This window comes from Cordyceps militaris (assembly GCF_000225605.1).
Source record: "Cordyceps militaris CM01 unplaced genomic scaffold CCM_S00001, whole genome shotgun sequence".
Lineage (NCBI taxonomy): Eukaryota > Fungi > Ascomycota > Sordariomycetes > Hypocreales > Cordycipitaceae > Cordyceps > Cordyceps militaris.
This window is the reverse complement of record NW_006271969.1, coordinates 6135450-6161140: the sequence shown is the minus strand read 5'-3', so window position 1 is coordinate 6161140 and position 25691 is coordinate 6135450. Positions and strand designations below refer to the sequence as shown.

Here is a 25691-nt window from a genome sequence, read left to right as displayed (position 1 = left end):
CTTTTCTCCACGGTGACCCGTTTACCATCAATGTCCTGAAGGCTGCTGAGGCAAGTGAGGCTGACTGTACAGGATCTCCCAGGACACTTATTTTTCCCGGCCAATACGGCCCATTCGTATAATCACCTAGATTTGGTAGAAATATTTGTCGGTTCCTCAGGAATAATCCCGTAATGGCAGTATGATTGGATGTTTAGACCAAATGCACCAATTGACAATCCGACAAATTTTTCATGGGTATTTGCTTGCAAGGAATTTCTACCAATATTTTGCAACTATTACCTTGAGGCTATTTTAATAGAATTATGTGTATTTCTTTTATACTTCTTATTGTAGGTGACATTCACTAGTCAGTGACCCCGCCAGAGTCTTCGCACACGGAAAGGACATTTGCCTCTTGCACGTAGATTCATTTTCGCCCGACCACGAACAATCCTCCAGTGATAAAACTGCCTACTTCTAAGATTTGCCCCTACTACGCCCGGCTAGCCCGCCTTGTGGGCTGGCAGCCAACAGCCTCCAGCCAAGCCCCGACACTGCGTTGTGGGCGCCACTCCCGGCGATAACCTCACAAGGTTTAGCCTGAGCCCGCCTGACCCAGCTTTGCCCACAAGGCTGCGCGCTACCTACGTCACTTGTAAGCCTCGTGTTCCTGAATTCTTGTCGCGATGGCTACTGATAAAAGGTCTGCAAGCCGCACTACAACTGTCGGTCGGCTAGACGTTGGCACTCGGCTCCATTCCATTCGTTGGTCCTCGCAAAAGCCACACCACCCGTCCGAACAAACACAACCCACCACAAAATGCCCTGCGCCAGACCCGAGGGCTCCCCCGCTCTCAGCATCGCGCTCACCAGCTCCAGCAAACGCATATTCCAAGCCGGCGACACCATCACCGGCCACGTCGTGCGGCGCGCGCACATGGTCGCGCCCGAATGCCGCATCACAATCCGTCTGCTCGGCCGCGCCAAGACCAAAATCGTCATCACGCGCGGCAACGGCAACGGCGGTACCCGGCACGAGACGTACCGCAGCCGCTACCATTTCTTCGGGCCCGAGACATCATCCGTCCTCTTTTCCGGCCCGCTGCACGTCGCCGAGCAAGGAGACCCAGCCACGTTTCCGTTTGCCGTGACGATACCGACGTGCCCCTCGGCGAATCTCTCGCGCGAAGCACAGGGAAACAGCTTCCTGCCGACCGATCCCGCGTCCGTCGCGACGCAGATGCTGCCGCCGTCCTATACCTCGAATCACCATCACAAGGAGGGATATGTGGAATACTGGCTCGAGGCACAGCTCAGCCCCGGCCCGGGCACGAACAACAAGGCCGTGACCGCGGCGCAATCGACCCAGCCGATTCTTCTCGGCGCGCCGAATACACGCGAGCCCGCGCCGCCGCGGATCGTGAAAACTTTGGCGTCGCCGGCGCATTCCATCACGTCCTACAACCTGATCCCCGGCATGAATGAGGTCTCGCTCTCGTTGAAGCAAAAGAGCAAGCAGTTCTTCCACACGTCCAGCGTCCCCTCCCTTGCCTACGCCGTACACGTGGGCCTTCCCGTCGTCATGCAGCTGCAGCCCAACGAGGCCATCCCGCTCACCCTGCGGCTATCGCCCACTGCAGCGGGGACGAGCGACGACGTCCGCAAGACGACACAAAAAGCGACCATAAACTACATGACAGTCCACCTGAAACAATACACCGTCATTCGCGCGGGAGAGCATTTCTTCGGCGGTCCACGCGAAGAGAGCATGTCCGACACCATCGACCTCCACTTTGACAAGGCCCTCAAGTCGCTGCCGGCCCCCATGGTCGTCGACATTGACGCTGACGGCGAGCCCGTCAATCTTGGCGCGCTGTTTGATCTCCGTCTCTCCGAGTCCGGATTCTCGAGCGGCACCGACAAGCTGGCCAGCCACTGGTTCGGGCCGCCCATAACAACCGACTTTGTGACGTACAACATGACGGCCAGCCACGCTTTAAAAGTCGCGGTGAGCGTGACCGTCTGCGGCAAGGAACACGTTGATACCTTTAAATTTGACACGCGCATCATGGCGCCGCCGGCGATCGCCGCAGCGGTACCCCGTAATGGGGCCAATAACGCCACTGAAATCGAGGCCAGGCCCGCGCCGCCTTCGTTTGCCGAAGCCATGCATGGAGCCGACCGTCCACCAGATTACAAACCAAAGCCAGCGCCGTCCGAGAAAGTGCCAGAAAAGGCGTAAATCTTGGGCGTCCTACCAAAAATGTCGATACGTGGCAAGCCACTCATGTCACCGATTCGGATCCATCCTCACACTTTTCATCACGCGATCTCCGAGACTCGACTCCCTCACCTTGTTGGAACCCCGCTTGGAGTGAAACAAGATCCAGGCACGTGGGACCGCTGCCAAGAGGAATAAACGGGCGGCATGGGAAATCGTTTCAAGAGTGACTGATTGTAACTAAATACATACATGTGGCACGGACAGACCTCGCTTGCTACCAAACACATAGTTAGCTTGGCGGCTTTGTTGACGGACTGCCTTGTGCCAACGGAATGTCATTATCCGTGCCGCCTGTGCAACCAAGAATAGCACACATGGCCACCAACTGCCCATACCTCGACATGTATTTTTTTCTCGCGTTCCTCAGTTCCACCAAGGGCCCTTTGTTTCTCTCAAGGCTTCTTTGTTCCCTTTATATTACCCTGTTAACTAGATGATCCCTCGCCCATGCCACGGAGAAGCGATTATACTTGTGTCTACTCTTGCTCGGGATCGACAGGAAGAGATGCAGAACCCGCTTAGCGCTCCCCGCACTCGTCGGAGGTGCAGTCGGCGAAATGCAATTCACTTGCGGGGCAAACAATACCTTCAAAAGATACTAGTTGGAGGGTGGGCGAATGCAGAGTTGCTTCTGCCTTGATCAGAAGTGGTTTCCCGAACGGGAAGGAGAGCACTAGGGAGGCATCATATGATGGCTTCGGCCAGGCCAATCAAACTTTACGCAACACATCATGCGATGTCAAAATGGGCGCCGCGGCCTGGCTTCCGGAACACTGCTGTTTGCGAGTGCAACCGTGGGTGATGGGTGACATTGTGCGCCTGCCCCGCTGACCGAGAACGAGCGTCTCGCCGAACTGACGTAGACGGGAGCACGGAAATCATCTGTGCACAAAGGGGTTTATATACACAGGCGTTGCCAGAAAGGTAGGTTGTTCTCAATTCATTTGTACATATTCCTGGCGTCTATTCCCTGGCATAATGATTCCAGTACGTCATGATCAGAAATACAGAAGCACATTATGGATACACCACTTACACCGTGATAGACTACCGGACTCGCCGTGGCCTTTGCGCTTCTCGGCAGTGTCCTGGCTTTCGATGTGAGAGTCGCTAAAGCGTTGCAGCAGTACCATGTCGACCGTTCATCCATACACGTTCGGGATGGCGCCGAGTCCACGTACCAGACTGCGTTTCCCGGCGTGTCCTGGGATCTCGCTCATTGGCGCTTGACCAGCTCCGTCCTCGATCAAGGCCACTACCAGTCGCGCGGCTCCGTCGCCAATGGCTATATCGGGCTCAACGCCGCCGCCGCCGGGCCCTTTTTCGAGGTCGACGTGCCCGTTGACGGCGACAACCGCAACGGCTGGCCGCTCTTTTCCCGGCGCCAGGCCTTTGCCGGCGTGTCCGGCTTCTGGGACGTGCAAAACGGCGGCGAAAGCTTCATCGCCGGCATCCCGCACTGGGGCGGCCTCATGCTTGATCTCGGCAACGGCGCCTACCTCGACGCGGGCGTTGCAAGTGACACCATCTCCAACTACTCCACCACGTTTGACTACAAGGCCGGCGTCTTGTCCTGGGACTATACATGGGCCCCCAAAAACCAGGCCGCGACCTTCAAGATTCAGTATCAAGTGTTTGCGCATAAGCTGGATATCAACGTCGGTGTGGTGCGCATGCTGGTGGAACCGTCCGCCGACGTCAACGCGACCATTGTCAACGTCCTCGAGGGCGCCTGCGCGGTTCGCTCAACCTTTTTTGAGTCTGGCGCCGACGACGATTCCATCTACTCGGCTGTGCATCCTCTTGGGCTTCCCAGCACCACGGCTTATGTTTATGCCACGCTCGGCTTTGACCCTGCGCGAAACGTTGGCGCAGCACAGCTCACCCACCAAGAGCCGTATCTTCAGGCTAATGAGTCCAGCATCGGGAGCAAGCACAATGTGCAGCTACCGGCGAACAAGCGCCTGGAAATCACAAAGTATGTGGGCATTGCGTCGACTGATGCCTTTACGGACCCCAAAAATCAGGCCAAGACGGCCGCGCAGCAGGCCGCCAAACAAGGTTTCAACAGCCTTCTCCAATCGCACACTTCAGAATGGGCGCAGGTCATGCCCGATCACTCCGTCGACGATTTCCGCCACGCCGACGGCACTCTTCCCTCCAACCCGTCCAGCATTGACGACTCCATCATGGCCATTGTCAACCCCTTCTACCTCCTCCAAAACACGATTGGCGAAAACGCACTCGCCAAGTCGTCCGGCAAAGCCCTCCACCAAAACAGCATTTCCGTTGGCGGGCTCGGCTCCGAGACATATGCCGGCATGATCTTCTGGGATGCCGAGACGTGGATGCAGCCCGGCCTCGTGGCGGCGTTTCCTGCCGCCGCCAAGACGATTGCCAGCTACCGCGTGGCGCACTACGAGCAGGCGAAGCGGAACGCGCAAAACGGCGCGGGAACGTCCAAGAGCGGCGTCGTGATGCCGGCCGATGCCGCGCTGTACTCGTGGACCAGTGGCCGTTTTGGGAATTGCACGGGCACGGGCGCGTGCTGGGACTATGAGTACCACATCAACGGCGACATTGCCCTGGCGCTCATCAACCAATGGGTCGCGTCTGGCGATGACGACACGTTCAAGAACACGTATTTTCCAGTCTTTGATTCTATCGCTCGCGGATATGCCAGCATCATGCAGCCGAATGGCAGTAACTGGACACTGACCGATATGACGGACCCGGACGAGTATGCAAATCACATTGACGCTGGCGGATACACGATGCCGCTCATTTCGCAGACCCTGCGCTACGCAAACCAGTTCAGGCAGCAATTCGGGCTCGCGCCAGAACCGAAATGGCAAAACATGGCGGACAATATTGTCTTTTTACGGGAAAATAACATCACCCTCGAGTATACCACCATGAATGACAACGTCGTGGTCAAACAAGCCGATGTCGTGTTGGACACCTACCCATTACACTACACTCACAACTATGGGCCGGAGGACTCTTTGAACGATTTGGACTATGTGCGTAACTACGTCAAAGGACCTTGAGTTCATGCTAACATTGGCCTACAGTATGCTGCCAAACAATCCGCCGACGGCCCTGCCATGACCTGGGCCATCTTCTCCATCGTCGCCAACCAAGTCTCGCCCTCCGGTTGCTCCGCGCACACCTACGCCCGATACTCGTATTCCCCCTACCTCCGGGCCCCCTTCTACCAGCTCTCGGAGCAGATTGTCGACAACCCCAACGCCAACGGCGGCACCCACCCTGGCTTCCCGTTCCTGACCGGCCACGGCGGCGCCAACCAGGTCACCCTGTTTGGCTACCTCGGCCTGCGCTACCTCCCCGACGACACGCTCCACGTGGACCCCAGCCTGCCGCCGCAGATCCCGCAGCTCAGGTACCGGACATTCTACTGGCGCGGCTGGCCGGTGACGGCGTCCTCGAAGTACAACCACACGACGCTGGCGCGCGCCACCAGCGTCCCGGCCCTCGCGACGGCCGACAAGCGCTACAGCCACGCGCCCATCCCCGTCGACGCCGGCGGCACGTCGTACCAGCTCTCCGCAGACGGCAGCGCCATTACCATTCCGAACCGTAAGCTCGCGGGCGCCAAGACGGTGCCGGGCAACATTGCGCAGTGCCAGTCCGTGATGTCCACCCAGGGCACCGTTCCGGGCCAGTTCCCCGAGGGCGCCGTCGACGGCGCGCGCTCAACCAAGTGGCAGCCTGCCGCTGCCGCCGATCTGAACTCGATCACCGTGGCGCTGTCTGCCCACGACCGGGGCAGGAAGATCACCGGCTGCGCGCTGGACTGGGCGCAGCGGCCGCCCGACAGCTTCACGGTGACGTTTCACGACGAGGCCGGCGCCGGCAGCAGCAGCGAGAACAGCCAGCACTTTACGGTGCAGATCTCGGCGCCGCATGAGGTGGGCGCGGCCGGGCTGCATATACCGCAGAGCAACACGACGGACGTGACGTTTAAGACGCCGATCAGGGCGACCAAGTTTGCGACGCTGTTTGTGCAGGGCAGTCAAGGGCCGGGCCCGGCGGGCGCGACGGTCGCGGAGTGGGCCATTATAACAAGTGATTGATTAGGGACTGGATAGTTTGTATGATATTTTTGTAATCGTAGACGCCACTAATGATTCTATTGCGTGCTGGCTAGCGGGGAATATTGATGCGGTATGGTGCAAAGCTGTCTGGTGATAACGAATACCTTGGGGTCTACAGTCATTGCAGGTACAATATTTGCTAGTTTCAAGGGAAATACTTTGTGCACCTTAAGGGACTTTTTAAAATACATGTCAGACGCCGCCAAGAGATGCCACTTTCTGTCAGTAAAGGTAGAAAGCACCACTAACAAGCTAGAAGAACTCTAGGCTGGGACTAAACCTCGACGGCCTGCTGCTAAATCAAACAAGCTAGCGGTCACTGTATCAGTAGTCTTCCGATCCGGCACTTGCAGTCACGTTCCTCTGTTAATAATCCGTCAATCTTCATGACTTTAATTCGGCCGCGGACGAAAGCAGCCCTAGTGAAGTAACCCCGATAGCGGCCGCCAACAGTAAGCCCTCATTCATATGAAACAGGTCCGTCATTCCGCTGTGGTCAAGCGACCTATTGTTGTCAAAATGTCTCAACACAGGTCACAAGGCTAGAATTTGGGTACAGTACCAGCACGGCAAGGCAATCCACGTTGACAGGTTAGGAAGCTAGGACAAGCCGACAAGAAGGCATAATGCCGGGCTGCCGATCTAGTGCCACAAGAGTTTCTGCATTCAAGCTAATAATAAATTAATTAATTAAATTACCCGGCTTGTTTGCTAGGCTCGATGCGCCATTCCATGTCCACTATCACGCAAACCTTGAGGGCCACATCACCGACCGGCGAGCGATTAATACCGGCTTAATCTGTCTTTTATTACCAAGGCAGGCAGGTACCTAAACTAAACGTTACCTTTGAAGGTTCGGGATACGACGAAAGCAGAAGAGCCCTGTTCGATGACGGTCACGAACATGTGCACGCTGCCGGCAATGACGAACCGACGGGGCGCAAATACACTGGAGTTTATACGATCGCCAATGAGATCATCTCGCGATGCCACACCTGCCCATTCGGGCTAGGAAAGGTGACCTCACTGGGTGCAAAGTTACAACGCTTCAACCCGGCGGCCACGGAGTTATGCGAAGTAGTCTTCGGCTCAAAGCCAATACCACCCCGGAAGCAGGGCAGAGAGGCGGAATTCGGGTTTGCGAACGAGAAATCTATAAAATGCAACTGCGCCGACTTCTTCAACGTCGGCTCTCACAAGCACACTCTTCTACACACGACTAATAAACATGCGCTTCGCCACAGTTGTTGCCGTCGCAGCAGCGGCCCTCGCTACCGCCGACAAGGCGGCCGAGTTCAAGAAGCACCTGGCCAAATACCTCCCCCAAGCCTCAGACAGCACCTACGCGAAGCGCGAGGCCCTGGCGGGCAACAGCACCGCCAAGCCCCGATTCCTCACCAGCAAGACCACAAAGTTCGCCGTCGACGGCGCCCACCTCCCCGAGATCCCGTTCGACGTCGGCGAGTCCTACGCCGGGAGCCTGCCCATCACGACCAAAGCGGGCGAAAAGGACAACCTCTTTTTCTGGTTCTTCCCCTCGGCCGACGCCGCCGTCACCGACGAAATCACCGTCTGGCTGAACGGCGGGCCCGGGTGCTCGTCGCTGTCGGGCTTCCTGACCGAGAACGGGCCGGTGCTGTGGCAGGACGGCACGCTGGCGCCGGTGCGCAACCCGTACTCGTGGCACAAGCTCACCAACGTCATCTGGATCGAGCAGCCCGTCGGCACCGGCTTCTCGCTGGGCACGCCGAGCGTGCGCGACGAGATTGAGCTCGCCACGCAGTTCCGCGGGTTCTGGAAAAACTTCATCGACACCTTTGACCAGCTCAAGGGCGCCAAGACATATCTCACCGGCGAGTCATACGCAGGTGCTTACGTCCCGTACATTGCCAACAGCTTCCTGCTCCAAAACGACACCAAGTACTTCAACCTGCAGGGCATCTCCATCAACAACCCCGTCATCGGCGACGACAATATCCAATTCTCCATCACCGACGTGCCCTTCAACACGTACTGGGCCCGTCTGCTGCACCACAGCGACCAGACCATTGCCAAGATCAACCAGCTCTACGCGTCGAGCGGCCAGGCCAACTACACCTCCAAGTGGTTCACCTTTCCGCCGCCGCAGGAGCCGTTCCCGGCCGTACCCGCCGAGGACCACGCCGTGTCCGGCATCATCCGCGCCTCGCTGCAGTCCAACAACCCGTGCTACAACGTGTACCACATCTCGGACCAGTGCCCGACGGCGTACAGCCACCTCGGCCCCGTCAACGACGGCGACTACGTGCCGCCCGGCGCCGAGGTGTACTTTCAGCGGCGCGACGTGCAGCGGGCCATCCACGCGCCCCTCATCGGCGCCGGCTGGAACCAGTGCGGCGGCAACAACGGCAACGTCTTCCCCCACGGCGATGCCTCGCCCGGCGCCGCCCTCGACGGCACGCTGCAGAACATCATCGAGCGCACCAACAACACCATTGTCGGCTCCGGCGCCCTCGACGCCCTGCTGCAGACAAACGGCACCCTGTTCGCGCTGCAAAACGTGACGTGGCACGGCCACCGCGGCTTCCACTCGTTTCCCAAGACGCCGTTTTTCGTGCCCGACCATGAGAACAAGAACGGCGGTGCCCAGGGCCCCAAGGGAAACATTGGCGTGTACGTCAAGGAGCGCGGTTTGACATTTTACGACGTGCAGCTCGCCGGTCACGAGGTGCCCGGCTACTCGCTTTCTGGTGGCTACAGGATGCTCCAGCAGCTTCTTGGACGCATCGATAACTTGAGCAGCACGAAGCCGTTGTTTTGAGGGACTCCGATGACGTCATGACTACACTTTGTCAGTCGGCGGGGTGGCTCAGTAAATAAAAATAAATTACACAGATGTATAGAAAGGTCTTTATGTTGATAGCAAACGTTGGAAACGCTTGTCTTATTTATAGCGATTATTTTAAATGAAGATTGCTTCGCAGAGTGCCTGTCGTGTAAGCTATGATGACATTGACCAACACTGACTGACTATTGGTCATTGCTTAGAATTGATACTAAAACTCTCGGGCACGACTGAGAAGTACTAATCCAACTTAGTCTCGATTGTGACATACAAATTAGTTCTTTTCTCTGTTTGACGCCAGGCAGCTGTTGGCGCTCACAGAACTAATGTCACTGTGTATATTTGGCTAGACATCCAAGGCCTTTCAGGGGCCTATCTCTCCGGCTCCGATGGAAATGGTCAAGATCTTCGCCTCCTGAGATCTATTGTTTCAATATAACCGCTCTTCAACGGAACGCCGGTGTCAGGCCGTTCAGGATCACCCCATTAGCAGGCCATCAAGTACAATTTGTGTGATTGACACCTGCCGGGTATAAATAGCCCTGAAACAATGTCTTCTGTGTATTTTTCCGCTGTTTTCGTCACACAGGGAACTGAGCCAGGGCAGAGTCGGAGATGACCCCCAATGTAAGTAGCCCTGCTTGCACGCCATAGTGCAAAGCAACGGTATTTCCGTTTCAATTTGAGAATTTCAGCACGTCTTCATCCAAATCCTTGCAGCGATGCAATGGTCGCCAGGAGCATCTCGAACCCCTGGATATCGAACAACCGGTGATCCACGGCAGCCGGCCCATCCTGAGACGCGCTTGCTTGCCCACGGTCCATGTACGAATCGGTAGCCTTGGAAATCTCGGCCGACCGAGTCTCATTCCAAATTCACAAAGACAATTGAAGATAGAAATTATCAGCATTGTCACGTAACTATTTGTGCTGTGCCTGGTCGCTAGAGTAAGACCTGTATAAATCCGTTCTGTTGAACATGGACCACGTCCCCTTCCCAGGCACAGAGAAACGCAATATTGGGCAACAAGGCGCCGAACGGAGCTCATTCCAACTAATGCAATCACCGTTGCGGTCACGGTGAATATGGGTTGGTGGGTCATTCCAACCCCGTGGACACACAGACCCGGGCCCGTCGAGCAACCGTGTTCATCACATCGCAGAGCCGCATGTAATAAATAAATTGCCACATGGCGTAGCGTGATTCTCGCCCACGCTTATCGTGAAGCCGTTGGTCGACCGAAGTAACCCCTGTCGCACCGAAGCGAGCACGTCGAACTGCCCGCCCGGTAGGGCGACGAGTCTGTTATCCAAGCGTTACCGGTAAAGGCGACGAGGCCACAGACGTTCAATGACCCAATGCCACCTGAAAACTGCAAATTTCAGGTGAGAAGCATCCAAGTCCTAGCACGCCGTCTTGTATAAAGCAGTCATGTTCCCTCGGAGCATCAGTTGGCTAGCCCCAGCAACCACACATTCGCTCATTACACGCCAGCTTCATACACGTTCTTTATTCACCAATCATTTTCGTTTCTCAAGTAACTTCATTCGCTTCCGCTAATTCTTAATTCCACCGCACCAATGCATCCCACTGTGTTCCTCGCTCTCTGCGCCATCGCCGTGGCGGCCCCGGTTCCAAACCCCGAGGTAAGGTGCCGCTTCCTTCAATCCCGACCCCTGCTGACCGTTCTAGCGGACTGTGCCGTTCATCGACATTAGCAACAACAAGATTGACGTTCCGGTCAACGTGCTCGGTCTGCAGACCCACGACATCTCCGCCGCCAACGGAAACCTATCGCCGAACCAGGCATCGGCGCCCGCTGCCCAGGCGGCCGCCCCGGCGCCTGCTGCGGCGCCTGCGACCAAAAGCAAGGGCGACGGCAACTCCGCCGACGGCAACACAGTGACGGTCCCGGTCAATGTTCTTGGCGCTCAGACACACGATATCTCGGCCTTCAACGGTAACCTCTCGCCTGGTTCGGCACCAGTGCCTGCTACTCAGGCCGCCCCGGCGCCGGCTGCCGCGCCAGCCGCGAATGGCAAGAGCGGCGGCAACTCTGCTGACGGCAACACGGTGACGGTCCCGGTCAATGTCCTCGGTCTGCAGACCCACGATATCTCGGCTTTTAACGGCAATGGATCGCCGAACCAAGCATCGGCTCCCGCTGCCCAGGCTCCCGCTGCCCAGGCTCCCGCTGCTCAAGCTCCTGCTGCTCAGGCCCCGGCTCCCGCAGCAGCACCGGCGGCCAGTGGCAAGGAGGGCGGCAACTCCGCCGACGGCAACACGGTAACGGTTCCGGTCAACGTTCTCGGCGGCCAGACACATGACGTCTCGGCCTTCAACGGCAATGGATCGCCTGGCTCGGCATCCGCGCCCGCTGCGCAAGCTGCCCCGGCAACAGTTGCCGCCCCGGCTGCTGGATCCTCGAATGCCAAGAGCGGCAACGGTACCTCCGTCGACGGTAACACAGTCACTGTCCCAGTCAACGTCCTTGGTGTCCAGACGCACGACATTTCGGCTTTTCAACAACAACGGTTCCCCGAACCAGGCCTCGGCCCCCGCTGCTGCGGCGCCCGCTGTTGCGGCCCCAGCTGCGCCCCCGGCTGCTGCATCCGCCAATGGGAAGGGCGGCAACGGTACCTCCATCGACGGTAACAAGGTGACGGTTCCGGTCAACGTTCTCGGCGTCCAGACGCACGACATTTCGGCTTTCAACAACAACGGCGGCTCCGCAAACCAGGCGCCGGCCCCGGCTTCTCAGGCTCCCGCTGCTCAGGCTCCCGCGGCAGACCCTTCCACTACCAAGGGCAACGGCAACAGCGTCGACGGCAACACGGTGACGGTCCCGGTCAACGTTCTCGGCGCGCAGACGCACGACATCTCCGCCTTTAACGGCAACTTTGCCACGAACAAGGTCGCCGTACCAGCGACGCAGGCCGGCAGCGCCAGCGACGCAAGCTCCGGGGTCCCGACGGCCGTGAATGCGGCTCCGGCGGCTCCCGCCGTTCCAGATGCGCTCCTGGGCGCTGTGAGCGGGTTGTCTTCTGCGCTGTACAGCTTGTCTGCCGCCATCACAAACTTTGGAGGCGCGCGGGCGTAAATGCTCCGTCACTGCCCTTGCTTGTTCTCAATTTGCCTTCTTCACAGCTATGCATCAGTACTTTGATATAGCCTCTGCAACCCGAATCTTGAATTTGTGTGCTTTCCAGTTTACTTCATTAATGTCCGACACAATTAATTTAGATACCTTATTAAGAAATTTCCGTGTCATCACTCTCTAGTGTTTTGTTTTCCCGCCTTAACAGCTCCCTCAACAGCTCCCTCAACAGCTCCCTTAACAGCGCCACAAGGTAGGCACTGGGCAGCCTCTTAGGCAGCGATGCAGAGATCAACGATTCCGACGATATAGACGATGCGGGCGATACGGGCGATACGGGCGATACGGACGATACGGGCAATACGGGCGCTACGGGCGATATAATAGGTGTTATTATCGCAGATTCAGGGGCATCAACGCCGCCGCCGCTGGTAGCGTTAATTATCAACTATCAATTCTAGCCGCCGGCTTCATTATAGCGAATTTATTAATTCTAGCTATCGTAGCAGCCTTAAGAGATGCAATCAATACTCGTTAAGAATTAACGCTGGTACTGTCCCCTGCAAAACTTAACTGGACAGCCAGCCATTAACCCTGAGGGTTACCAGTTGGCCGAGATGTGTTGTTCCATCGGCTCGCACAATTTCCTTGTCAAAGTCATTCAGAATGGTATCGATGTAGGCTCCTGCCGCGGAAAGATGAAGGATATGAGCGATTGCTCTGTGAATGGCAAGGAAACGTGGTGAGGGTGGCTCAATGGTGCGATCTTCTGTCAGAAACAGCTCACGCGTAACAGGCAAGAAGTTATGGATCGTGGGAAGAAAAGTTTTGATCCGATATGTGTTTGCCTGTGCCTCGGGTTCAAAGTATATTTCGAAGTCGCCAAAACTCTGATGCAGATTCAGAGTCAGTGTCAAGGCATTTCGAGGTCTGTCGATCTCAGGGCCTTCGATAAAATGCACGACATCCGTGTCAAACATATTCAGAATCTGCAGAGCTGCTTCGCGCGAAGAATCCTGTGACTAGTGAGCTGATAAATGCTTGGAGGCTTGCTGAGACTGACAAACATACAAGCGTGACTTTCGACTTCGTCTTAACTAACGAGTGCGGTAAAATATGAGCAACTTCCAAGTACTCAACCGTTTGTCCTGTAAGAAGCTGCCCATCATCATCCCTTGCCTCAGCACCTGACTGTTTTATTCGTTCGCGAGCTTTTTTTCCATCAAAGCTGCGTGAGATGACACATCGATGGCGGTCGCGTATAAGGCACATGCCTCGGAGTCTTGAGAGCCGTGATGACGTTCCCACGAATGACTGGCCCCCAACACGTGTGCGTTGTGTCGCGGAGTGATATGCTGGGGAGGGTTGAGGGGTTCGTTTAGTGGAAGCTTTTACTGTGACGGCGATTGTTAGTAGCGTCGCCTTTAGACTTTCGAGCGTGATTGTGGCTTACAAGGCAGGAAGAAGTTATTAAACAGGTAATCAGCAAATCCTGCTAGATTCGACCAAATTTCGTTTTCTCTCTGCTTGTTTGTCAAATCAACATCCACTGTATCGGTCAGAGGTATGGTGAGAGATCCAAAGAATGCCTGCAAGAGATTGTATTTGGCTTTTTCAGTCAATGCATATTCGTATGTATAGCGTACAAGCGCTGTTCGGTCGTATTCGTCGTTAGAAGGATTTTGGTCACGAAAGTGGTCGACAATAGCATAGAATCTAGTTTCCGCTTGATTTCGAGCTTCCTCTGTAAGCGGAGGGCTCGATGAGAAGTCGATAAGGCCCTCGAGCGAATCGCGATGGCGGAAATAAGCTGATGCCATCACTGTTCTGATCCCAAGTTTTATCGTTCAAAGTTGATGCGGGAGGACCTGCGCAGAAGGCTGCTATTTTGACAACAAGAATTGATTAAATGACAATAAGCTAAACCTAATTAGATATTTATAGGTTATAGTGGATACAGAGGCTAACTAGCGCGACACTAGTCAAATTTTTAGCCAATCAGAGAGCAGGACTGCCAATAACCACGTCAATACTAGCAGCTCAATCTCGTAATAGCCTCCTCTGTTGTGATTTAAGTGGAGATTATAGTATATATAATTAGCTAGAGACCTACTTATAGTAGAAAGCTAGAAAGGGATAGTAGTATATAAATAAAGGAGTTAGGTTTAGAGAAACTAATCTTAATTATTAATAGAATTAAATAATAAAAAGATATATTAAAAGAGTATAATTAGGCTAATTAGTTAAGCTAAAAAATAGGTATAAAAAAAAAGGAATTTCTTTTTTTAGTTAAAAAAGAATAAAGTAAAAATAACTATAAATTCTAATATATATTATTTTTTAATTTTACTATATAAAATTACTTTTAATTATAATTAATTATTTAATATCTATATTAACTTATTTATATAATTTATAAGAGTTATAAGCTTAAAAGGTAAATAATAAAAAATACTTTTTATTATTTAAAACTTTTATTTTATTTATAAACTTATTTAAAATATATAAAAATATTTTTAATCTTTTTTCTTTTTTTTTTAATATATTAACTTAAAAAATAATAACTACTTTAGCTTATTCTAACCTTAAGCTTAAAGAATTAAAATAATAATATAAATAAAAACTTTACTTTAAAGCCTATATATCTTTAAAGTAAATTTAGAGTTATATAAACCTAAACTAGCTTTACTTTAATAGTAATTTATACTTAAAACCTTATAGGTTTATTTAGCTTTAATATAAGAATAAATACCTAAGTATTAACTATACTAACCTAAAAATTACTTATAAAAAGATAATAGATTTTTAAAAAGAAATAGTAATTATAGCTAAAAAGAGGTAAGAAAATATTAATTTAATCTAGGTTTAGGTTAGTATTACTATAAACTTTAAGCTTTTTTTTAAAAGCTTAAAGAACTATTAAAATAAGGGTAATAAAACTAGGAGCTATTTATAATTAATATACTTTTAAGGATATTCTTAAGGAATTAAAGGTTATTATTACCTTAAATCTTAAAAAAGTAAAATAAAAAGTAAAAAGAAAGTATAAGTAAATTATAACTATTAAAAAGATAGTATTAAATAGATTAAGTTAAATCTAAATATAAGAAAAAGTATACTAAATAGTACTATTTTACTAAATTCTTAATATAGAAAGATTAATAACTATTATTAATTTCTTAGATATAATTAAAAAGAAAATAATACCTAAATAGGCTATATCTTTAAAAAGGGATTTTATTAATATAAGTACTTTATTAAAGAATAATTTAATATTAAATTAGACCTTATAAACTATTATAAATATATTTAAGGAAAATATAAAGGAATTAAAGTATAAAAAGTTAATTAAGAATACTTTCCCTATATTAAATAATAAATAAGGGAAGAAATCTAAAAAGTAAAAATATAACTACCCTTATTAAAAGAAAGATTAGACTTACTTATAGAAGCTAGAGGAATACTATATTATCTAAAAGGTATACCTAGGTTCTTCTAAACTAAATATAACTATAAATAAATTTTAAACTAAGAAAATTAAAGAAATTATAAATAAACCTAAATAGGCTACCCTTAAAATATCTATAAATAAAGGAAAGTAGTTATAAAAGGAATATAATATATATATTTTATTTAAAAATACTTTTAAACCTATAAAGAATATATTCTCTATTATCTATAGAAACTACTACTTATATTATAAAAGTATACTTTTAGATAATTATAGCTTATACTATATTATAAATAATAAAAGCCTTTTTAAACTAAATTCCTATAAAGAGTTATAAAATATCTTAGTTAAAGCTAAAGATTACTAATTTATTATTATTAATATAGGAATAAGAATTATAAAATATATCTTAACTACTCCTAATAGGTTAGGAATTAACCTTTATTTAATAAATATCTATTATATTCTTAGCTTTTATATAAATTTAATCTTAACTAGTATTCTAAAAGCTAAAACTAGGCTTTAGATTAATAGCTATAATAATACTTTAAGGAAAGGTATACCTAAGAATAATTACTATATAGCTTAACTATATAAAAAGGATAATATTCTATTCTTTAAATATAAACTAATTTAATAACTAAAGAAGCTAATATCTTAGAAAATAGTCTTAAGTACCTTTAAATATAGTCTTAATTATATATTAAAAGGAATATTCTTCTTTAGAAAAAAGGATAGTTATTTATAGTATTTATAATTAAGATACCTTAAAAAAGAATTACTTAAAGCCTTAATCTAAGAATTAATTAATAACTAAATTACTAGAATATAATATCTAGATTATAAGGTATATAATACTATTTTAATAGAAAATATTATTAATAAAGAAACTAATAATATATTTATTACTTAACCTTTTAAAAGAATTAAATAGGATTTATAGGAATACCCTTTAAGTTATAATAAAATAAGTTTTTTTTTATAATATAAAATAAATATACTAGTTTAATTTATTATATTCTAACTACTTTTAAAAATATTAAAACCCTTTTCCTTATAATTAAAAACTTTATAATATAGATTAAAAGGTAATTTAACCTTAAGGTTCTTATTATAAGATATAATAATAAAAAGGTTATAATTTATAAAAATACTTTTATAAAATATTAAAAATAAATAAAGAAATTAGGAATTAAGATTAAAACTATACTAATATATATTTATAAGCTAAATAAGTTAAATAAAAGGTTTAGAAGGATAGTTATTAAGAAAATACTTATCTTAATAATATCTTTAAGACTACTTATAGCTTTATAATCTAAAGTAGTAAAAATAGCTACCTTTCTACTTAAAAATAGCCTAAAGAAAGTATATAAATATAAATTACTATTATAAAAGATAAATTTATAGTTTAAAGAGAGTAAATAAGGTACTAAGTATATAATTAGTAAAAAGATTAATATAAAAAGATAATATATATATAGATATTAAGTATACCTTCTTAATTAAGAATAAGAAAAAAAAGTTAATAAAAGAAACTTTAAAGTATACCTTAAAGAATATATTAGTTATTTAATTAATTATATAGTATTAAACCTATACTAAATATAGATACCTTAATTTAACTATATTATTATAATAAAGAATATTAAATTTAATAAAAATATATTCTATTTTTTAAAAATAGAGAATAAAGATAGGATTATTAAGTTAGAACTAGAAGAGGAGATAGAGTCCTTAATAGAAGTAGAAAGTTAAAATCTAACTATAGAATTTAGACTTAAATATTTTCTCTTAATAACTTTATAAAATACTATCTTTAACCTAAATCCTTAAAATAAGTTATAAGATTTAAGTAAATTTAAATAAAATAGTTATAAGATATAAAATACTATAATATTTAATAGATATATTATATAAACTTAAAAAGTAAACTTAAGTAATATTAGAATTTTAAAAAATAATATACTATTTTTAATATTAAAGGTAGAAACTAAAAATAATAGTAATATAAGGATAGTAATAAGTAATAAGATAAATAATATACTTTTATTTAAAAATATATTAGAATTATTTAAGAATATAAGCTAAGAAAAAGATATTAATAATTTAGCTTTAAAGGTAAGAAAAGATAACTAAATATATATATATTTATTTAGCTTTTAAATAAAACTAGAATTATAAGATTTATATATAAAAAATACTTAGAAAATAAGAATTTAGCCTTTTATTACTTAAAATAAAAAAATAAGTCTATATTTACTTAATAAGAATAAGCTAATAACTTAGAAAAAGCTTATTAAGAAGGATTATAATCTATATTTATAGAATATAGTTATAAAAGACTTTAAATTATAATTAGAAATTTAAGAAGTAATTATAGAAAGCCTAATCTTTATTCTTAAAAAGACTATTTATAAAAATAAAAGGATTAAAAGGAAGATTAAAGATAGCTAAAAGCTAGTATAGAAAAGGATAAAATTAGCCTTTATTATACTCTAATTACTAAAGACTATTACTAAAAAGAAAGAGTATATAACTAATCTTTACTATACTAACCTAAAAAAATATAATAATAAAGAATTATAAATATTATTTATAATATTAAAATATATATTTTAAAATAAATAATTAGATAATAATTAGACTTAAAATATTAGAAAAGATAAATAGCTATACTATACTAATAATTTACTACCCTTACCTTAAAGGTAAAATAAGATTAAAAGGTATACTTTTAAGACCTAATTTAGAAAAGTAGGTCTTAATAAAATATAAACCCTTAATAAAATAAAGACCTAAACCTATATATATAGAAATATTAAAAAGGAATATACTTTACCTTTTAAATAAGTATTTATATATAAATTTAATACTAATAAAGTCTTAATTAAATATAAAGTATAAATCTATATATAAGGGGATTTATAGCTAATTAATAGTTAAAAAGAAATATATATAGCTATATTAGTAATATAGACCTTTTAAATAATAATAATACTTATAATAAAATATAATCTTAATTCTTAATAGTTTAATATTAAAAATACTTTTTTATATACTAGTAGATAAGACTTATTAAATAAAGTCCTATATAGGCTATTACTAGGATTCTAAGAAATAATAAATTTATTAGTAGATTTTAAAGAAGTAGACTATAATATCCTACTAAATTAAACACTTTATAAGTTATAAGACTTACTACTCCTCTAGTATTTAGAATTTACTAGTATATTAATAAAGCTAAGGCTTATATAATATAAAAAAGAATTATACCTCTTTTTTAATAAAAAGAGGTTAATATATATTATTTTTTTTATTAATAATATTATTATTCTAAATAAAAAAAAAGCTATAAAGGAAAGGAATAAATTTACTTATAAACTACTTTAAAAATATAAAATATATAATTAAGAAGAGGTATTATAGTTCTTAAGAGTTAAGATTATTTATAACTAAAAGAAAAAAATAATATAGCTTTTCTATAAAGTATATATAAAGAAGATTATAGCTAAGTTTAAGGTAATTAGTTTTAATTAAGTTTAAACTCCTTTATTATAGTAGTAATTTACTAAAAGAATAGGATAAGTAATACTAAGAAAGGTAAAGAAATACTAAAAGATTATTAGGTTAATCTTATATATATTAATTATAATAAAAGTAAATATTATATTTATAATATTAATACTATCTTATTATTTAATAAACCTATTTTAAATATATTTTAATATAACTATTTATATTATTTAGTATCTTTTTAATACTAAAGATTACTATATTATATATAATAAGAATAAAGAGGTAATTATTTTATAAATAGTAAATAATACCTTATATACTAATAATTTAGATATAAAGAAATCTAATTAGGGATTTATTATAATTCTTTTTAAAGGAATTATAGCCTAGAAAGTATTATATTAAAGTATAATAATAACTTCTACTATAAAAGCTAAGTTATTAACTTTTTAAAATACTATAAAAGAAATAGTTATACTTAAATATCTTTTCTAAGAAATAGATATTATTCTTAAACTACCTTATAAAATTTTCTATAATAATTAATAAATAATTTATTTAATTATAATTAAAAATTAAAGAATTAATACTAAATTATAATATATTAATATTTATTATTTATAGCTTTAATAAGAATATTAATATAGATTATTTAAGGTATTATATTTTCTAATAAAAGATATACTAGTAGATAGATTTATAAAGAACCTATTACTATAGTTATTTATTTATTTTTAAGATTTAATTAGGATTATAAAGTTTAAAAGTAATAAGAGTTTAATTTAGACTAAAACCTAGTAATAGTATCTTTAAATACTAATAGAAAAAAAGGGGATAAAAGATATAGAAAAGGTATAAAATAATCTTATTATTTATTAATAAGATTTTTTACTAGATAATCTATAATAACTTTATACTATTTTAATTTAGCTAAATAAGTATTAAATATAATTTTATATTTATAGAATAAGCTAAAAGACTTATACTTACTTATAGTTACTATTATCTTAAAAAAGGTTTAAATAGAATTCTATTCCTTTTTATAAGCCTTAAGACCTACTAAAGTCTAGTATTATTTAATAAGAAAAGCCTTAATTATAAGCTTTTTTATAATTTTTAATAATATAAAAATAAAGGAATTTATTTTATTAATAATTAAAAAACTAGTAGCCTTAAGATTATCTAGAAAGTTGATTTTTATAGCTAGAAGTTAAGATAGAATATATAAAAAAAAAGGATTCTTAAAAGACTTAATTAGAATATAATTAAGAATAAAAGAATAGAAAGGAAGTATAAACTTAATAGTTTAATATTAAGTTCCTTTTATATAATATTTAAAATAATAACTTATTAGCTTATTATAATAAAAAGAAGTAGTATTAATTAAGGTTATAATATAATAATACTTATAACTTTAAGGGTTTCTTATAAAGAAATATATATATATTATATATAAGACTTTATAAAGACTATTAAAAATATATATAGTAGTTTAAGTTATAGTTATAAACTTTCTTTAGGTTTTTAAGAATACTTAAGTATCTTTTTTTAACTAAACTAAAAGTAAAAAAATAGTTATTAATATTATTTAAGCCTAAAGAGGTAGGGAATAATATAATAATATTATTTAAGTTTATATTATTAAGATTAAAAGTTAATAAAAAATAAAATAATTAAAAAGAATAGTATATACTTTTAAAATTAAATATAATAAATATACTATTTACTTTTTAAACCTTTATAGGAGTTAAAAGCTAAAACTACTTTACTAGATTTAAGTTATTAATACCTTATAAATATTTTAAAGTAAAGATAGTATATTTAAAGTTAATAATATTATTAAGATTAGAGGTTTCTTTATAAGTAAAAAAAGAATAAAGATAAAGTATATTAAAAATAATAAATAAAGGAAAAGAAACTAGCCTTTTAAAGGATTAGAAGTAGTTTAAATACTTCTATATAATTATTAAAAGTACTTTATTTTATATATTATAATAAGATTATATTATTAGAAAGTAATATACTATTAAAGTTATTATTACTTTACTTTTAAATAATTAAAAAAAATAATATAAGTAAGTTAGTAAATATAAGAAAAAAAAGAAAATAAAGTAATTATAATAGGATTAGAAAGAACTATATATATAAAGGATTTAAATATTCTTTAATTTAATAAAAGTAGTTATAAAGGATTAATTTATTAAAGAATACTATTCTTAATTAAATTCTAAAATACTTTTTTAAGGTAATATAGGTAAAAGAAGAAAGAATCTACTTAAGGGGTATATTATAATTTAAATAGAGATTATAGTATATATAATTAGCTAAAGACCTACTTATAATAAAAAGCTAGAAAGGGATAATAGTATATAAATAAAGAAGTTAAGTTTAAAGAAACTAATCCTAATTACTAATAAAATTAGATAATAAAAAGATATACTAAAAGAGTATAATTAGGCTAATTAGCTAGGCTAGAAAATAGGTATAAGAAAAGAGGAATTTCCCTTCTTAGTTAAAAAAGAATAAGGTAAAAATAGCTATAAGTTCTAATATATATTATTCTTTAACTCTACTATATAAAATTGCTCTTAGTTGTGACTAGTTATCTAATATCTATATCAGCCTGCTTACATAATTCATGAGATCCTCTAGTGTTTTCCTACTATCAACACCCTCAACACCTCCCTCAACAGCCTTAAGAGCGCCGCAAGGTATACACCAGGCAGCCTCTTAGCCAGCGATGCAGAGATCAACGATTTAGACGATACAAACGATGCGGGCGATACAGGCGATACAATAGGTGTTATGATCGCAAATTCAGAGGCTAGAACGACGCCTCAACGAGTCAACAATCAACGCCGCCGCCGCCGCCAGCAGCGTCAATTATCAACTATCAATTCTAGCCGCCGGCTTCATCATAGCGAATTTATCAATTCCAGCCATCGTGGCAGCCGCCTCATAGCGAATTTATCAATTCCAGCCATCGTGGCAGCCGCCTCAAGAGATATAATCAATACTTGTTGAGAATTGACGCTAGTACTGTCCCCTGCAAAACTTGGTGGAGTGGCTACGTGGGTCTATACCAATTAGGTTTAGCTTGTTATTGTTTGATCAATTCTTGTTGTCAAAATAGCAGCCTTCACCTGCGCACGTCGAGTTGGCAGTGGCTTAAAGCTGCTATTGGTCGCACGTGATTAGTACTCGTATTGTGATATAAAGGGGTATAGGCGCTATAGAAAGTGTAGCGCGTCCATTTTTTAAGTGAAAAACTCAATAGTTATAAGCCTAGGAGCCTTCCTAAGGAAGGCTATAACTTCCACTAAAAATTACTATTAAGCCCTATACCCCCGAGTTTAAATACCACGAAAATCGGCAGTTTTAGTAGGTATATAAAATGCCTATATAATATAATTTATTAAAGATATATATATAAGATAATAAAGATATATAAGATAATAAAGATATCTAAAATAAGAAAGATATTTAAGTATAATAATTAGGTTAGATTAGGTAGAAAAGTAGAAAAGTAGGAAAGGAAAAAGGTAGGTTATATTACTTATTAAGACTAAAGCTTATCCCTTTTTTCTTTTTAAGAAATATCTTTCTTATTTTATAATAATTAAAAAGAGAATAATCTATTCTTTTAATTAAAATTTAAATATTATTTAAATATAAATTAAAACTTATATAAGATAATCCTATTCTTATAAATCTACTTAGAGTCTTAATTTAAGCTTAACTTATATATAGATTTTACCTACCTTATAACTAATTTTTCTTTAGGCTAACTCTAAGTACCCTTTTATCTTATAATTAATTAGTTATTTTATATAATTTATACTTACTATAGATTCTTAGTTATTATATATTTAATACTAATAGTATTAACTTTATTAATAGTATATAGTTTCTTAATTACTAGGGTTTTTTTTAATTATAGGTATTAAATTAGGTTTAATTTAAATTATATATATTAAAGTATTATAATTACCTTTCCTTTTAAAAGGTACTTTTCTAGGTATTATATTTTAGTCTTTATATTATTCTTTATTATTATAAATATAGATATATACTCTAAATAATAGGTTATTTTATAAATATAATATAGTTAATTTATATAAATAATATATTTATTAACTAATAACTACTAGCTAGTAAATAATTAGTAGAATAATATAAAAGTTCTTTAATTTACCTTTAAAATAAGTTTCTTTATATTATCTTTATATAACTTCCTATTTATACCTTTTTTATAATAGTTAGGTTAGATTAGGTAGAAAAGTAGGAAGGGAAAAAGGTAGGTTATATTACTTATTAAGACTAAAGCTTATCCCTTTTTTCCTTCTAGGAAATATCCCCCTTATTTTATAATAATTAAAAGGAAGATAACTTATTCTTTTAATTAGAGTTTAAATACTATTTAAATACTAATTAAAACTTATATAAAATAATCCTATTCCTATAGGTCTACTTAAGGTCTTAATTTAGGCTTAACTTATATATAGGTCTTACTAATCTTATAACTAATTCCTCCTTAGGCTAACTTTAGGTGCCCCTCTATCTTATAGCTAATTAGTTATCTTATAGGATTTATACTTACTATAGATCCTTAGCTACTATATGTTTAATACTAGTAGTACTAGCTTTACTAGTAGCGTATAGTCCCCTAATTACTAGGGTTCTTTATAATTATAAGTATTAAATTAGGTTTAATTTAAATTATATATATTAGAGTATTATATTTTCTTAGCTTTATATTTTTCAAATTATTATATTAACTTTTTATAGTAAGTAGACTTATAATAAAGTATTTCTAGATTAGGCTACTTTCTTAGTTATTATTATTAAATAGTAATAATACTTACCTATTCTTTCTAATCTCTTAATAAGCCTTTATTAAACCTTATAAAGCCTTTATACTAGACTTATAACTAAACTAACTACTTTATCTACCTAAATAGTATATTAACCTATATTCCTTTTACTTTTAGGTTATATTAATACTATAGTTACTTCTTTAGTATAGGTATTTCTTTTACTACTTAGTCTTATACTACTTTAATTTAAGAATCTTATAAACTACCTTACCTAGTTAGATACTAATTAATAGAGCTTATAACCCTAGTTTTATACCTATATTATAGTTTAGTCCCTATTTAGCTTTACTTAGTAAATCTTACTAATCTATTATTCTTTTAGCCTAATAATTCTACTAATATATTATAAGTATATTTTATATAAGAATTCCTAAGCTCCTAGTTTATACTACTAACTTTATAGTTCTTTAATAGTAATATACTTTAAAATACTTTTTTAAGTTATTAGAATGCCTTTTAGTTAGCTTTACCTATATCTACTCTTCTAGGTTTTTTCTTATTTATTATACCTTTTAAGTAACTTATAAGTAAGAGAACTATAGCTAAGTATTAATTAATAAACTATTAATAGAAATTATAAAATCCTAGAAATACTTATATTTCTTAAAATATCTTTATTTTAAGCTACTTTTATATTATCTTTACTTTTATAAAATCTATTTAAATTCCTTATTTTAAGAGTAAGAATCTTAAAAACTTAACTTCTAATTAGTAGAATTTATATTTTAAGAGCTTAATATATAGTTTTATAGTATATAGTTTTCTTAGAATTAATTTTAAATATTTAATATATTTTTTTTTAATTTTTAAGAAAATTAAGATATTATTAAGATAAATAATATAAATATAGTCTAATAGTTTACTTATTATTTAATAAATATAACTTTAAAATATTATTAATATATTAATTAACCTAAATAGTATTATTAAGAACTTATAGTATTTATAATAACTATTAAATATAGTTTTTTATTTATTATCTTTTTTAATATAAATTTAATAGTATATATTTTTAATATTAATTTTTAAAAAGTACTTAGTTTTAGAAATTTAGTCTAAAATCTTAGTAATTAAAGGTAATAGGTATTAATTCTTTTAAATAACCTTATTTAAACCTTAATAATTAATATAAAGTTAAAGGCTTTTATCTTTTTTAAAAATAAATAGTATAAAAGATTTAATAAGGCTTATTAAAAGGTAAATCTACCTTTTCTTTAAAGCTTTATTAATAAACTTCTATAAAGTCTTAAGTTCTTTTAAAAAGAAAAAATAAATAGAATTATAAGGTAATATCTACCTTTTTATTATATTAATAATATAGTTAGAATCTTTAAACTTAAAAATAATTCTAATTTTAAAGTTATTAAATATATTAAAATAATTCTATAATTCTAAAAGAATTATATAAAGTATTAGTTTTAATTTCTTTTTATTTTTTAAAAGTAATAATAGTTTTAATAAGTTAATTATTATAAAAACTACTATTATAATTTATAGTTATTTCTTAAACTATTAAGACTTATTTAATATAATTTATA

At 39.4% G+C, this 25691-nt stretch overlaps 5 protein-coding genes across 5 annotated transcripts; 4 read left to right on the top strand and 1 right to left on the bottom strand.

The window, feature by feature from the left end:
* Positions 1–802: 802 nt before the first annotated feature.
* Positions 803–2224, top strand: CCM_01905 (uncharacterized protein; the record flags this gene model as incomplete). Its single annotated transcript, XM_006667059.1, has 1 exon — positions 803–2224. One exon carries the CDS (start codon positions 803–805, stop codon positions 2222–2224), a length of 1422 nt encoding a protein of 473 aa, XP_006667122.1.
* A 1020-nt stretch (positions 2225–3244) lies between these two features.
* CCM_01904 (alpha,alpha-trehalose glucohydrolase TreA/Ath1) lies at positions 3245–7011 on the top strand (the record flags this gene model as incomplete). The annotated part of the gene is made up of 5 exons (XM_006667058.1): positions 3245–3253; positions 3313–5289; positions 5341–6355; positions 6405–6454; positions 6976–7011. The coding sequence occupies 5 exons, from the start codon at positions 3245–3247 to the stop codon at positions 7009–7011; spliced, it is 3087 nt and encodes a 1028-aa protein (XP_006667121.1).
* Positions 7012–7612: 601 nt separating this feature from the next.
* CCM_01903 (carboxypeptidase cpdS) lies at positions 7613–9184 on the top strand (the record flags this gene model as incomplete). Its single annotated transcript, XM_006667057.1, has 1 exon — positions 7613–9184. The coding sequence occupies one exon, from the start codon at positions 7613–7615 to the stop codon at positions 9182–9184; it is 1572 nt and encodes a 523-aa protein (XP_006667120.1).
* Positions 9185–10789: 1605 nt separating this feature from the next.
* On the top strand, positions 10790–12309 carry CCM_01902 (uncharacterized protein; the record flags this gene model as incomplete). Its single annotated transcript, XM_006667056.1, has 3 exons — positions 10790–10855; positions 10902–11705; positions 11758–12309. 3 exons carry the CDS (start codon positions 10790–10792, stop codon positions 12307–12309), a joined length of 1422 nt encoding a protein of 473 aa, XP_006667119.1.
* Positions 12310–12875: 566 nt separating this feature from the next.
* CCM_01901 (uncharacterized protein) lies at positions 12876–14126 on the bottom strand (the record flags this gene model as incomplete). Its single annotated transcript, XM_006667055.1, has 3 exons — positions 12876–13322; positions 13378–13700; positions 13760–14126. 3 exons carry the CDS (start codon positions 14124–14126, stop codon positions 12876–12878), a joined length of 1137 nt encoding a protein of 378 aa, XP_006667118.1.
* Positions 14127–25691: the final 11565 nt, after the last annotated feature.